Source organism: Myotis lucifugus, unplaced genomic scaffold (genome assembly GCF_000147115.1).
Source record: "Myotis lucifugus unplaced genomic scaffold, Myoluc2.0 scaffold_55, whole genome shotgun sequence".
NCBI classification, from domain to species: domain Eukaryota; kingdom Metazoa; phylum Chordata; class Mammalia; order Chiroptera; family Vespertilionidae; genus Myotis; species Myotis lucifugus.
Genome location: NW_005871103.1, coordinates 2,426,877 through 2,441,896, shown reverse-complemented (window position 1 = coordinate 2,441,896; position 15,020 = coordinate 2,426,877). Strand labels below are relative to the sequence as shown.

The 15,020-nt window shown below is 46.5% G+C and overlaps 1 protein-coding gene across 1 annotated transcript in view; it reads right to left on the bottom strand.

The window, feature by feature from the left end:
- ADAMTS9 (ADAM metallopeptidase with thrombospondin type 1 motif 9) overlaps window positions 1–15,020 on the bottom strand; it is a 162,070-nt gene that overhangs the window by 36,131 nt on the left and 110,919 nt on the right. The window contains 2 exon segments of the mRNA XM_023754048.1: window positions 895–1,068; window positions 8,011–8,178. Coding sequence (XP_023609816.1) covers window positions 895–1,068; window positions 8,011–8,178 — 342 coding nt within the window.

Below are 15,020 nucleotides of genomic sequence, written 5' to 3'. Positions count from 1 at the left end.
ACACAGAGTTTATTCTTGTATTATTATTTATGAACTACTGTATCATTTATTTGTGATACAACTATAAACCTACACTTGTGTGTGTACCACATCCCCTATGTGTGTACCACATCTCCTTTAGCTAATCGTTTGTCAAAGGACACCTGGGTTGTTGCCATGTCCTGGCTATTGTGAATAACAGCATGCATTTTCTATTTCATTCCAATGTCACTGGATGTGGTTTTCTTCCTAAAGCTCTTTCCCCCCTTTTCTGCAATCGAATCTTCTGATACAGAGGATACCTCCTACTAATGTCTTTCTTTGCCAGCCAGACGTTTCCCCAGGGACATTTGGTGTATTATTTAACTGAGTGTTAACATTAAACATTAACATTTTCTTTAACCAATTATTAAGAGGGAGAAAAACAAGTCTGTCTGTTTCTGCATCAACGGAGCAGTTCTTCAGATTCCATCATTTTCCAATGTGGAAATACTTCACTAATTAACCGGGATTTCAGTGAGGGCCCGTCTTCTACCTCACATCCAAGACCTGGACGCAGGAGCACAGGGGAGTCCCAGCTCAAGTCTGTGGCTGTCTGCCTACACACAACGGCCAAGCCTGGATACACATATTTAAAATATTTCCTCCATTTCCCCTCCTCCCAGGTCAGTTATCTGCGAGCATTTTGCCTAAGGCAGCTGGACTGGGAACCTTCAAGGATGTAGACAGAGGAATTGTGCAAAAAAAGGAGCCTCCCCACCAGGGTGGGAGTGCGCTGCCTGCCTCTGACCACAGATCTCTGGGTCCGAGCCAGCCCTGTCACTGTGCTCGAAGGCTTCACAGGGGACGGCTGTGATGATGGCAAGGGGGTTGAGCAAAATGCCTGGCAGGTGCCCACTTCATGGTTCTACTTACTTCTTGCCATTCCTCTACCCTCCAGGCGTAGAGCGGACACAGCGGGGCTCTGCAGGTGCGCTCCGACTCCGGCCTGGTGTACGGGTTGCACTCGGTCTCTCTGGCTACCTTGCGAGGTCCCAGCTGACAGCCCACATTTCTCCGCTGCACGCCATGGCCACAGGACACAGAGCACTGAGAAGACAGAGTGTGTAAGTGGGAGCTGTGGGTCACTGTGTGGAGGGGGGCGGGGAGTCCCAGACCTGGGGATGCACCCTCATCCGATGCTTTTCGCAGGTATCACAAGGGTTTCTAATTCCCAGTGAAGGAGACCCACTGCCTGCCCATGTCGGGGAGGAGGAGGATGTTGAAGTTTGGGGAATCTCTAAAGTGAACAAAACTCTTAGGATGATAAAGGGGTTGGGAGAGATCATTAGGAAACATTTAGCACAACCTAGAAATAGAGCTGCCACGTGAAGTGGGAATCCCAAATGATCTATTCTGGAGGATCTGAGGCTCTTGAAAATCGGCACTGCAGCACTCTACAGGAATACCTTCTTGGCAGGTTAAAAGAATAACCCAAGGAGAGGAAGTAGGAGAAGTATTTTCTCCTGCCTCTTCCTCTTTCTATTCCTGGAGATGGATGACTTTTTTAAAAAAACTATGGAATGCACTAAAGTATTTCTGTCTATCTACAGCCTAAGATGAATACATAAGAATAAAGGCTGATGAGGTAAAACCCTTTCCGCAGGCATAATGTTTCAGCTCCTGAAAAATACTGCTAATCAGGCTGAACCATTTGGTTGACCAAGTTGCAAAACACCACATTAAATCTGCAATTAACTTTCCTCTAAATTAATTTTTTAATGGCTTCCTCATTGCTGGATTTTGTAATCTCACTGATGGGTAGGCCAAGAATGATGGTCTTTATTAAGGCTTGGACAGGTAGAAACTAAAGGCGCCGCGTATTATTACACTTAGCTATTTAAAATGTTTACCAAGTTTTTGTGATAGCGCAGCTTCCATTAATTTGGCTGGCATGGAGAAAACAAGTTTAACATACATTAAAGCCATATTCCTAAGAGGAAATCTTTATAAAGAATAGAATTACGCTCTTAAATTAGAAAGAAATTGTTATCCAATTAACCTGCAGTAGGACTCATCTCACGCTGAGCTCATGGAAATTTACTCTCATGTACACCCATTGGATTCTGCTGACTAGGAACTTTATTGCCATTTCGGATTTTAAGAAAATAGGTGATACTGTGTAGAAGGCAGCTTGGGAAATCATATTGTTTCAGATGAGTCTGTGCCAGGCAGGAGCTCCAATGCTCAAAGCCGGCTGGAGAGGAACTGTTCTGGAGAAACAGGTGCTGTTGTTTGGATTTATTGGTATTCATTGGATTGCATGAGTTTGTGACCCACAAAAACCAGACTTTTAGAGTCATTATATCCCGGTGGAACGGGACCGCCTGAACAGGAGTGATGGCCTTGTGTCCAGGGGATGGCCATAGAATGCCACGGGAGCCACATGTACAGTATTTCCCACCGATTACCCTGGAAACGAGTGGACGGTGCCACGGGAGAGTTAGACACGAATGACAGAAGCATCAAACACTGTCATCACCCACAAACAACCACCACCAAAAAGCCCTGTGGCGATCTAAATTTGGGGTCTACAATACAAATCACTACATTTCCAGAATAATGTGTCCAAATGGAAATACAGCGACAGAAAAAGAACAGTTACACAAACAAATCTGAGTCGGCCACAGGGCTATCTATTCAAAAGCTCACAGTGCCTTAATAGCCTAAAGAAAAGGGAAACAGCATCAAAGACTGGTAGAGTGCGTACTTTTCAGGCTCACAGTCAACAGAACCTCTTTTTAATGCTGTCCTTGCTGAGTAAATCACTCATGGCTGAAGGAAGGCAGGGCATGGAGAACCCTAAGTATGCAACATTTAAGAAATCACTACAAGGTGTGATAATTCCTCAGAGGCAAGTAAAGACACAGGAAAGTTCAATTACATCATGTATCTCTGCGGCTTCTGGTTTTTATAATGTCAAAGCCAGCTATGAGATGACAGCAAGGTTCTCACATGGCTGAAATGCATGGCAAGGCAGGCACGCGTGGCTCCATGGGAATCTGTGTTAGAAGGGAGTGCCCTGCCTCAGGTCCTCTCTGGACTCCAGGCTTTTTCCTGTGCTGTCTCGGGGACGCAAGGATTTGCACACACAGCCAGCCAGGCTTGCTTGGCGAATCCTGAGAGGTTTGTGCAGAAACCCCATGAATAAAACAGCATCAAAAAGACCTCCACCTGACCCCGGAGGTGGTGGCGGTGGTGGCTTGTGCACTGTGCGTGCTTAATTCTTCTCATTTGTCAAGGGGAAACGTTAAGCAGCCTGTGTGAACGTGGCCCCACTGCCCTCGTTCCGCACGGCAGTCTATCTGTGTGGGATTGAAAGGCGATGTTTTCAGTTCCGAACGACTGAGCTGGAGCTGGATTTCGTCTCTGTGCTCCCTGCTGTGCAGAGCTACTTTGCAAAACTCAGCACCCTAAAGAGGGAACTGGACGCTTCTGTGCTTCCATAGATAAAAGAATCTCTGTGCAAGTTCTGTCTGGGGAATCATAATATACAGCTGAAAACCTGGAGGGAATTTTAGAAATTTTCTCCCAGTATTACTGTGGTGACATGACTTAAAGGAGGGACTAGCTTGAAAAGTAACTATATGAACCAAATATCCTATATAATCAAGAGCTAATATGCTAATTAGACCGAACAACAGAACGACCATCTGGACGACCTTCCGGAGGAAACCGGGGCTGCAAGGGCTGAGGCAGCAGCTGGGGCTGCGAGGGCCTATCCTTGCACAAATTTCGTGCATCGGGCCTCTAGTAATAATATAATCATGTAATAATAGTAACAACAGTAACAGAAGCATTTTACTAAGCATTGATTATGACCAGTCTGTAAACTAGGGCTTCACACCCTATATCAGGGGTGGGCAAACTTTTTGACTCGAGGGCCACAATGGGTTCTTAAACTGGACCGGAGGTCCGGAACAAAAGCATGGATGGAGTGTTTGTGTGAACTAATATAAATTCAAAGTAAACATCATTACATAAAAGGGTACGGTCTTTTTTTTTTTTTTTTAGTTTTATTCATTTCAAACGGGCCGGATCCGGCCCGCGGGCCGTAGTTTGCCCACGGCTGCCCTATATTCTTCTTTGTTGGGGACTGCTTGGTGCCTTATGGGAAGTCTAGCAGAGTCTCTGGACTCTACCCACTGGATGTCAGTTGCATTTCCCTTCCTCCACCAGGTTGTGGCAACCTAAGCTGTCTCCAGACGCTGCCAAATGTCTCGAGAGTTAAAAAACCACCCTGGATGGGAGCATAGCTCTATGCTAAGCACGTTACATGAAATACCTTTTGTATTTTCTTAGTAACCCTTTTAGGCAGATACTCCACAAGTAAATTAAGCACAGAGCACATATAATCACTCTAACTCAAGCAGAAACAAGGAAAAACCAAACAACAAAGTAAATTCTGTCCCTGGCAATGTACTGGCTGTAGCTACTGTGGGTTAGAATGCGGCTCCCACCTTTAGAGTATGGTGCGAATAGGAGGCAGTCTTCTGTACTATGTCAGCACGGGTGTAGGTGAGAGGCCTGTATTCAAAACAATTCAACCTCTGCTTATGGCCCAAACACAAGCACAGATATGAGAGCACACACATCTGTCCCTGAAGCTGACCATGCGCATATGGTCTCCTTGATTTCTCAAAAGACACAGCCACCTATTTGCCATGCTGCTCCCTTACACACGTGCAGAGCACTTCAGAGCCTGACACCACAGCCAAGCTGTTCTCACTGTAGTCATGACAAAAATCCTAACCCAAATGGCCAGTAGATTCATGTTGCAAGTGCCAGTTTCTATTTTGGCAATTGCTCTAAGAGCTTGAAGAAATGAATTACTGCCCTGAGTCTAAGACACCACTGATTGCGAGCACAGCATCATGTTTTTATCAGTAAGAAAGAAAACAGGGGCTGTTAATTAAGTCACGGCATTCCATTGATTGTTAGGCCCATCCTGACCCTTGCAATGGTACCTCAGGATTGGTGAACGCACCCAGTGAATGAGTTCATGACTGATAGATTCTAATTTCATTATTTATTCTTTTCACTTCTAATCTTCATTTTTAAAAAGCCTTTCAATAGGAATAGGATAAAGTTAAAAAAAAAAAAGATCACTCTGGAATGCTTTCATATTGTGACAAAACAGGTTTCTCACTTTTATCAAGAGGAATCAGGGATCTGACGTTGAATTTTGTCTTAAATTTCATAGGCATCTATCTAACCTTAGCTCTTGATCAAAATCATCTAAACAACCCGAACATGAACTTTTGAAAAAAAAATTGCTTTAAAACTACAGTGAGGATGTTTCCCAAGAAAAGCGTTCTTTTCCTTGGAGAAATTTCCTTTGCAATTTCAAGATTTTCAAAAGGTATAGGCTGAATGAAACATTCCACTTTAAACCTCAAAACACCAATTTTGAGGGAGAGACGATGAAGATTAATTAGTACAACTACCCCAGTGTCCTATCCCAATATTCCATATGTCTTATTATCATCAGACATTTTGACATGATGAGAAATTGCACTAATTATTCTTCCTACCTTGAAGAAGAGATGACCAGAAAATAGCTACCAGCAGAAGACACAGGGACCAGATATGAAATCTTCTCAATTTGTTGCAAATGGATCATCATTACTCTTGCTGTAATATCGCTGCCTTCGGGGTATTCCTGTCTACCACGGTATCATTAGTGAGCCAATAATCCTTCATCATACAGACGGCCTTTCTGCATCAGCCACTGGGTCTGATTACTTTCAGGCACACTTCTAAGCTGCACAAACTGGGCTTCACCTCTGCAGCACCTTGTCTTACCCGCTTTCCTAATTCTTTCTACAAATCAAATCAGGGCATTCTAAAGCTGGCCACAGACCACCACCCGGCTGTGTTGACTTGCATCTTCAACTAGACCAGTGGTTCTCAACCTTCCTAATGCCACGACCCTTTAATATACAGTTCCTCATGTTGTGGTGACCCCCAACCGTAAAATTATTTTCGTTGCTACTTCATAACTGTAATTTTGCTACTGTTATGAATCCTAATGCAAATATCTGATATGCAGGATGTATTTCCATTGTTACAAATGGAACATAATTAAGCATAGTGATGAATCACAAAAACAATATGTAATTATATATGTGTTTTCCAATGGTCTTAGACGACCCCGGTGAAAGGGTCCTTCGACCCCCAGGTTGAGAACCACTGAACTAGACTTTTCTAAGCAATCACTTTGAACAGGTGCGGTGTTTTCTGAGGAGGAGCTCAGATAATCCTATTAGCTTACGTTTGAAAACACCCCCGGGGTTCAAACCTAATCATCACAGCTTTGTGAGCAATTTTAGATTTCCCGTCAAGTCACAGGATACTGAAGTAAAACTCACTCTGTGTTTACCAATAAAGAGAGAAAGATTCTTTTCATTGACTTTTTATTGAATGAATTGGACTTTAAAATGGACATCATTTTACATGCTCTGAACTTAATATTCAGGGAAATATGCAAATAGATAAGTTAGAGGCTAAGGAACATAAAGAAAAGTAAGAGCAGGAAGTCTAATAAGGGACAGGCTAGTGTGGAATCCAAGGAACATTAGCGGCAAGCTTTTATGTGACTTGAAGGGCTCCCAAAATAAATCCTAGAAGTTGGAGATGACAGCAGTCACTTAGACAACCATTACGATGACTCGATGGAAACACCCTTGAAATCTCATCCCTTGAGGACACCAAAGGAGGACCTAGCTCTGGCTGGAACATGCTTTGAGGGTTCAATTAAAACAAAAGCAAAACATGTTCATTATGGTAAAGACCTTGAGAGGAATCAGACTCCAGTGCTGGAGAACATGCAGGGAAGTGGAGTGTGGCAGGCGGTATCGGGGACAGCTCAAATCATGTAAGAAAAATTCACATTTCTAGAATTTTCTACGGGTCATGTAGAAATGGAGGATTCTCAGCTCCTCCCATGTTAATCCAGGCACCCAGTGCTTCTTTGGGGCCTTAGGGATCAAGACCCAGCCCCTGGCAGAACCAATCTGACGGCTGCCAACCTTGACCCTAGTGTTTTATTGATTCTCAGGATCATCTGCGTGGCTCTCCTGTGCAGAGGAGAAGCACACGTTCCCTCAGACCTCCCTGAAGCAAAGCCCCGGAGAGCAGCACGGCATTAAATGCAGAACACGCAGCCTTAGTTTTCAGCGAGTGCCTTCTACCGCTCCGAGACAGGTACACGCGTGGGGAGGCGAGGTTTACTGTAGGACTAGATGCAGGGACGAGCTCATGCAGCCGTTGTTTAAAAGTAAACAGCCGTTTTGAGAGTTCCTTCTTGAACTCAACTGTGAAACTCCCATCCTCAATGTCTGACTAAATCACCCCATGTTTAGAATTAGTAGCTTATTGGGCACTAACCCCTCGCACCTTCCCAAACACACTCATCCGAACAAATGACTATTCTTGAGAGCCCATGAGATGCGGTATGTGGCACTCGTCATGGCACTGAACCCTCATAAGAACTATGTGAAGTACTGGTAGGCTCAGGGAGGTTAAAGAAAGCTCCCAAGGCCGCATCACACCCCCACCTCTCTATACAAGCAAATGGGCAGAGACATATGTTCTAATACTTTACACTGAAAGTCCTTTCTTGAAGAACCTCCACGGTAAATTCACACTCAGCTCCTGCCAGGTGACCGTGGTCCACCTCACTGAACTAGTGTCTTCTAAGGGGTGCATGTAACACAAGCGCAGTCAGGAGGGGCTGCTCTGTGCTAGACATCTGACATCTCCATCTGCTGCCACTTAGGATTCATCCTCACAACCACCCTGCCGCAGGGATTAATCCGAGTGCAAGGCCTGAAGCCACTTGCCCAGGTCCCACAGCAGACACGTGTCCTGACGCAGTCTTCCCTCCCAGTCCAGCGCTCCCCTCTGAGAAAGCAGAACCGGGCACAGGCGCGCAAGCCAGCACGCTGGTCCCAGGGCCCGAAGCAGTCGTAGGGGAGAAGCATTGCTCACCTGACTCCAGGCGCCAGCCTTCCACTTGGGGCATCTTCCTCCTCGGCACTCTCGGTGCCCACTGGGCTTAGCAAGGTGCTTACAGTGCTCACTTTCTAAAAGGCTTCCATCTCTTGCCATGCAGTAAACACTTCGTTGCTTATGCCCTCGACCACAAGAGACAGAACACTGCAATATAAAGCAATGGCAAGGTTGTTGTTGTTTTTTTTTTTTAATCACATGGAGTTTGATAAAAACCTGTGTTGTGAGATGTTAAGATCACGCCTAACAGGAGTCACCATTCCCCTCTCCAGCGCGTTTTGGTGACATCTCAAGCACGACATGGGAGGAAGGCAGCAGCGGGGGAAGGATGTCCACAGCGTGACAGCCCCAAGCCTGTGGGGTGTTTTGGGGCCACTCGAGAGAGTGGGTACATCTTGGTGATTTAGGCCAAGAGTGAAGCCCAGGGGCCTGAAGTTACCATGCAATTCTGATTTAAAAGCTCCTACTCTGAGTAAGGACTTCTTTTTAGATCTCACTTCTTGCAATCTCTGACCAAAACATTCCTTCCACAGCAGGCCTTGTGAGTCACCGATTTGGATAAAGTTGCATTTCCAAAATACAACTGTGCCCAATTTCCCAATTAAATGATTGGAGGAAATTCCTCGCCATCTTTCAGAGGATAAACTCTCATTTGCCCAGCCCACTGGGGAGACGGGGGGAGAGGCACGTTGGGAACTGGAAGGTAAGCTTGCAGGTAAGTCTGCCAAGTTCGGGAGGGAGGCATTACCTTTCAACTCTGGTTGGCAGGTTCATTGAACTGTTTTAAGTGTGACCTTGTCTGGCCACATCTGAGAAACTTGACTTTGATTTCAGATTAGGTTTCTCAGGAAGGTCTAGGAATCAAAGTGCCCATGGGGTCGGGACAACAATGTGATGTGACAGCTTCCTGCAGCACAGGCAAGAGGCTGCCCCAGTGCGTGTGCTGGGATAGTCAGCATCCCCTGCTCATTAGTGATTATAGGAGTCATTACCACGGGATCATAAGCTTGCTGGCTCAGGTTCTTAAGACACATTATTTCCCAATATAGCGTTCCTGCTTTTCAGAGGGAAAGGAGTTTAAGAATGAAGGGAATAATGTAAAAATGCAACGAAAATAGATTTCAAGTGTTGCTTCCTTCTATTCAATATTTCTTATTTCCTCCACTAACTTTGTGGTTTTGTTAACTTAAATTAGTAAACAGCCCTTTTATGCCTAATAGATAAATAGCTCCATGTAAAACATGTAGCCTAATATCAATTCAACCACTATTCTCAGCCAAGCATGCTCAAAGTTATACCATTCATAAACTTGCCAGACATGTTTTGCTAGTAGACAAAGCCATTATAAAAATTTCAATAGTAGCTGATAGATTTAAACATGTATCTTAACAGGTGTGGCCATGACTTGGCTTTAGGAGATGGATGCATGATTTGGAGCAGCCATTGTGGAAATCTTAACGGAGACAGGTGTGGAAGGAAGGAGCCCACTTTGAATATCTGTACCAAAACCGAAATAGCCATCATTCAACAGACAGTGCTGTGATGTGTATTAAGGCTTTGGGGTATAATTCTAGAAGGCTTTCAGGATAAAGTTCCTAGGCATCTCCCTGCAAACCAGAGATCCAGTGACTTGCACCCAGGCACACCCTATTATCAGTAACTAATTTTAATATTTTAAAATGTTACTTTGACAAGAAAATAACACAAGGGCACAATTAGAATTTGGGGTGAGTCCATTTGTTTATTCAACACACATTTATTGAGCACCTACTAAGTCCCAAGAATTATGCGATGTGTTGGGGATATAGTGACGAACAAAACCGATATAATACCTCTCCTCATAAAGCCCGTGACAATTATCAAGGGATGACAGAAATAAATATATGCTTATTCATTGAGAAGAGCGTCACAAAAAAAAGTCCGGAGTGGTTAGAAGAGGGCTCCCTGAGGCGTCCCCGGGGGCACGCAGAGCTCATGGTCACAATACTGTGCTTGGAACGTTTTCTGCCTGCAATGGGAAAGCACTGAAGAGCTTTACGTCAGGATAAGACATGGTCTCCTTTTTGTTTCACAAATTCTACCTTGACTACTGCGCGAACCATGGGTGAGAACACAGTGTGAGCGGAAGTACGAAAACTGCTTGGGAAGCTGTTGCATAGATGAGAGGTGATGGCAGTTTGCATTAGGTGCAGAGTGTGGGGTGGGAGGCTGGTGGATTGAAGCCACATCTTTGAGGTGGAAATGATAGTTCCCAAGGGACCAGCTGTGGGGTGGAGGGGAGAGGTTCGAGTGAAGGATGACTTCCAAGCTTCTGGTATGGGCAGCAGGATGGAGAAATGACATTTATGGAGATGGGGAAAACAACACTGGGGGTCACGGATATATTTAGTTGTAGGAAATTGACTGGACTTAAAGGATATAGACTCAGGGATGGTAAATTTGGTTGATTAGAGTAATCAGATGAATCTGGGTGAACTTAGAGCAAGTCTCTGCTTAGGGATAATCATTTTAATGTGCAAACAGTACAAACTATCCCTTAATATCGAGAGGCAGCAGGGAGTTGATAGAAATGCCACTTTAACACTCTGCAGTGGTCATCGGAAGAGAGAGCCTAAAAATAGGCAGCAACCTTCAGAGGCCAAATTAGAAAAGGTACAGCTTTCTCATGTTACTTATCTGCCCAACACTTCTCTACGGCTTGAAATGCATCATCTCATTTAACCATCCCAATAACCATAGAGACTGGTACTATTATTGGAGATAATAGGTGTCTTCAAACTGGGGTAAGCACAGTGCTTTATGTATACCTCTGCCCACACGACTCCAACACCAGGGGACAGGTGTCCATCAGGAAGTCACAGCACAACGAGAATACTACATTAGCACATCACTGACCATGCATCCGAGGGCACCCAGCATCTGACTGCCCATGAAACAGAGATGAGTGAAGCAGTCTCTAAGTCTGTTGCCAGAAGATTGTTTACTGCCTGGATTAGCGAGGTCCCACACACGCCTATGTGCCTTTCCTTATTTGGAGACCAAAATGGAACCAACTTGGAAAAAAAGAACGAAATACGTCAGCCTGACTCACTGCACATAGTACTTGCCTAACATTGTTAAGATCCTAAAACAATTAGAATATTCTCCAGGTATGTAATCTGATAGAAAACACTTTCCATTTTATGCTTTCTAACTCACCAATAAAGACAAGCAGCTGCTAGTGGAAATTTTCATCTCCAACAGTGTACTACCGGGCCTGTTATGACTTCATAAAGGAGCTGTGATTCTGATCATCAAATTAACTCAGGTTTCAGCTCCTATATTCTGAGGGAAATTTCCATCCGACCGTTTCCAGGCCTTTTGCATGGACAAGCGTCACTGAGAGCACAGTTAAATTTAGTGCGTCAGCCAGTGCGTGTTACTTACTGGCTACATATCTGAGGGTTCCTGCTCTGGGAAATATTTCATTCCTTAAATCTGCAGCTAAAATAGCTGCCTAGTTTCCCAATAGAAATGTGACCTTTTTCCTCTGGGGAAACAACCCAAATTGTTTAGAATGATTCCCCCACCCCAACGCGGAGCAAGACTCCCAAACCATGCAAGATCTGCCTCTCACTCAGACCATTGAGGCCCACAAGTAGCGCCCGGGGTTCGGGCTTTTGTTTCTGCGAAGCCTTTCTAAGGGCATGCTTAACGTGGAGCGTGCTTCAGATGTAGCCTCAACACTTGCCACAAACTAAGGTCTCAGAGTTTGAAATCCTTGCATTTTAGCTCCTCTGGGGAAAATGAAACTCAAGGCATGGGCAGTCTGCTCACGGCTTGTACCGAGGGCTCTCTCTCTCTCTCTCTCTCTCTCTCTCTCTCTCTCTCTCTCTCTCGGTAGCCCCCCTGGGGACCTGGGTCTGCTGTGCTGTCCTGGCCTCATGGGCATCGGTCCTTCCACTCCTATTGAGGGGCATGGTCTCCCCGTCACCGAGAAGCCAGCAAACACCACAGTGTGTCTGCCTAGAAGGAAGGGCTGAGACCGAAAGAGAATGGGACCCCGGAACTGCTGAGGCTGCTGAGACCGGAGCATCCAAATGAAGACGGAGGATTACCCCCGAGCCGGTAAGCACGCCACAGGAGGCATCCGAAGGGGAGGGTGGAGGTCAGGGATTTACATAGAAGCCGGGCTGGAGGGTGGTGGGCTGACACATGGGTGGAGTGGACAGGACTGGCTGGGTTACATCAGGCACCTAATAGGTGTGGGTCAACAGATGGACTAGAAGGGCCCTGGAGTGTCTGGCTTGGCTCTGTAGGTCCGGGGGTTCTCATCTCCGAGTGATCTAGACACAGGAGAGTCTGTAAACAGGAGCTGTGTCTCAGAGGATGCTGGCTGGCTAGTCCGAGTTTCTGAGCACAGGGCTGGCGACAGCAAGAGAGAAGCCAGAGGCACAGACAGGCCTCAGAGGGCTACCCACCAGCAGCCAGTAAGTCAAGACTCTCCCAGGCTTAGATTTCTGACAACTGGGCAGCTCACCATCACTCCGAGACGGGTGGGCAAAGTTCAGTTTTGAGACAGGAGACCTTGCTAACTATTATTCCAGACCTTTGCGATGCTCCAAAGTATGAAAATAACATCTCAATCACTTCATTTAAAAATGTTCAGTTGTGTCTGTTCGTAACAACAACCAGCTCTTCTCGATACTACTCTCACTTTGACCTTGTTTAACGAAACAAAGTCACACCTCATCTGGAAAGTGTTTTATCAGAAATGATGCAACGCTTGCCCTCAAGGTTCCGGCTGCCTTTTCGGATGACGGTGGCGAATGAAGTGAGCTGCCTGAGCACCGCGCCATCGGGAGCGGCAAAGGGATGCCAGCCTGTCCCTCCTGCTACACTGAACAAAGACAGTGAGCACAAGGACATGGATTCAGGGATCAAAGTTTCAGATACTAACTCAGCGCACGGCCTGGAAAACCACATGGGCGTGTCACACAGCAAAAAGTTAGCCAGTGTGTATGGAAACGAGCGAACCCCTGAGCCCTGCAGCCATCGTAGGGGTGCACTTAGATGAAACGCCATGCTTTCCTAAAGGCCACAGAGAAAGCCACCAGGGCTCTGTCCCGCACTGCTGGTGCCAGCTCGTCTGGTGGAATGGCTCTCGATTCCGAGGCCTCCCCATGAGCACGCCTCCACTGCAGCGGCACCATCGGAAACCACGCTGGCCACCTCCCACTGAATTCCCGCCTCGAGCGGGAAACGGCTGCAGGACACCGGCTGCATTTAATCCCAGCAGCAGCCTGTGGCTCAGGACTCTAGGGCCCCTTTTCCAGATCAGCAGGCTGAGGATTAAAGAGGGGCCACCACTTGCCCAGGCTCAAAGGTAGGAAGTGAGGGAGCCAGGCTTCCAGTCCAGCATGCCCCCCAATGACCACCGTCTTCCTCATGCTGGCCTGAAGAGAGGGCCTGGCGGGGAAACAGGCTGCTCACCTCTGCTTACCCAGGCGGCCACAGAAAGCAAGGACCTCAGAGGAATGTTCCTGAGGACTGTTTTAGAGACCTCTGCTTCCTTGGTCTCCCAAGAGGAGAGCAGCTACGCAATGTTAGGACTGTGACTTAATACTTTCTTCACAACATCGTTAGCACCCTGGGAAGAAAGGCAGCATGAAAAGCAGATGGGCAGTCACCGCAGGAAAGGGCCACATTCTCCTTTGGCCAAAGCCACACCCCGATTTCTCTTGGCCATTTTCCAGGCTGTTGCCCCCGGGGCCTGCTGATGCCACGTGGTGGGTGTCCACGGGGGAAGGGCTCTGTCTGGTCAGGGACGGAGGCTGCAGGTGGTAATGTTAGGCCCGCTGTGTCTCCAAGGACAGCTCTCTAAAACGGCAGAGCTGTGGAGCATCTCAAATATTTTCAGTGCCTCTAATTATTTTACAAATTCAACACCAGAAGGAAGGAGACATGGTCACATAGGGAGGGAGGAATCCACACAGGCACAGGACTCTGAGCCCCTGCCCCTCGCACACACTGTTCGCTGCCCATTGTACTGGGATCTGTGGCCGGTTCCCGTGTCCTGCCCAGGCTGCTCGGCACCACAGCTACCAGACGACTGACTGCTCCTACCCCAGTCGGTGCTGCTCACAGGCAGCTAGCAGGATGGAAGGGACTGCAGAGGCGGGCGAGGCTCGGCCCCTCTGGCTTTGACAGGTAGTAAACTGGCAGGAACAAGTGAGGGCAACAAGCTCTGGTTCCCAGGTTCTATATTAGGAACCGATTCCAAGGGTGGGTGTGCACGCGCCACACAGGACACGGCGGCTCCTGTCCATGTGGGCAGAGAGGCAGCGTCTCAAGGCCCAGGTTTGACAGACCTAGGCTGCAGTGCCACCTGCCACTTTTCTCTGGTGCCATTTGGGCCAGTGACTTAACGTTTCTCAGCTGAGATCTGTTCTCTGCAGTGGACACAATGGCACTAGCTATACCAGTGATGGTGAACCTTTTGAGCTCGGCGTGTCAGCATTTTGAAAAACCCTAACTAAACTCTGGTGCCGTGTCACATATAGAAATTTTTTGATATTTGCAACCATAGTAAAACAAAGACTTATATTTTTGATATTTATTTTATATATTTAAATGCCATTTAACAAAGAAAAATCAACCAAAAAAATGAGTTCGCGTGTCACCTCTGACACGCGTGTCATAGGTTCGCCATCACTGATCTATCCTCAAAAGAGGTGTACACAGTTAAGTGAGAGGGCGCGTGAAGACAGAGCTCTTCATGTTTTGGCCAAACAGTACAAAAATCAACACATGTTCACTGTCTCCATGACTACTTCTGTTCAGCAGAGTCTTATACCGTCTCCTGACATGCAGTTAAAAAGGTGAGTATTTAAAAAAATATGTTAACTAATGGAACCTAAGATTCACATTCTAACCGGGAATTTGCTGGGTGAAGGAGGGACTCAGTCTGGCAAGATCTCGCTACGTGAATGGAGGAGCTCCTTTCCCGA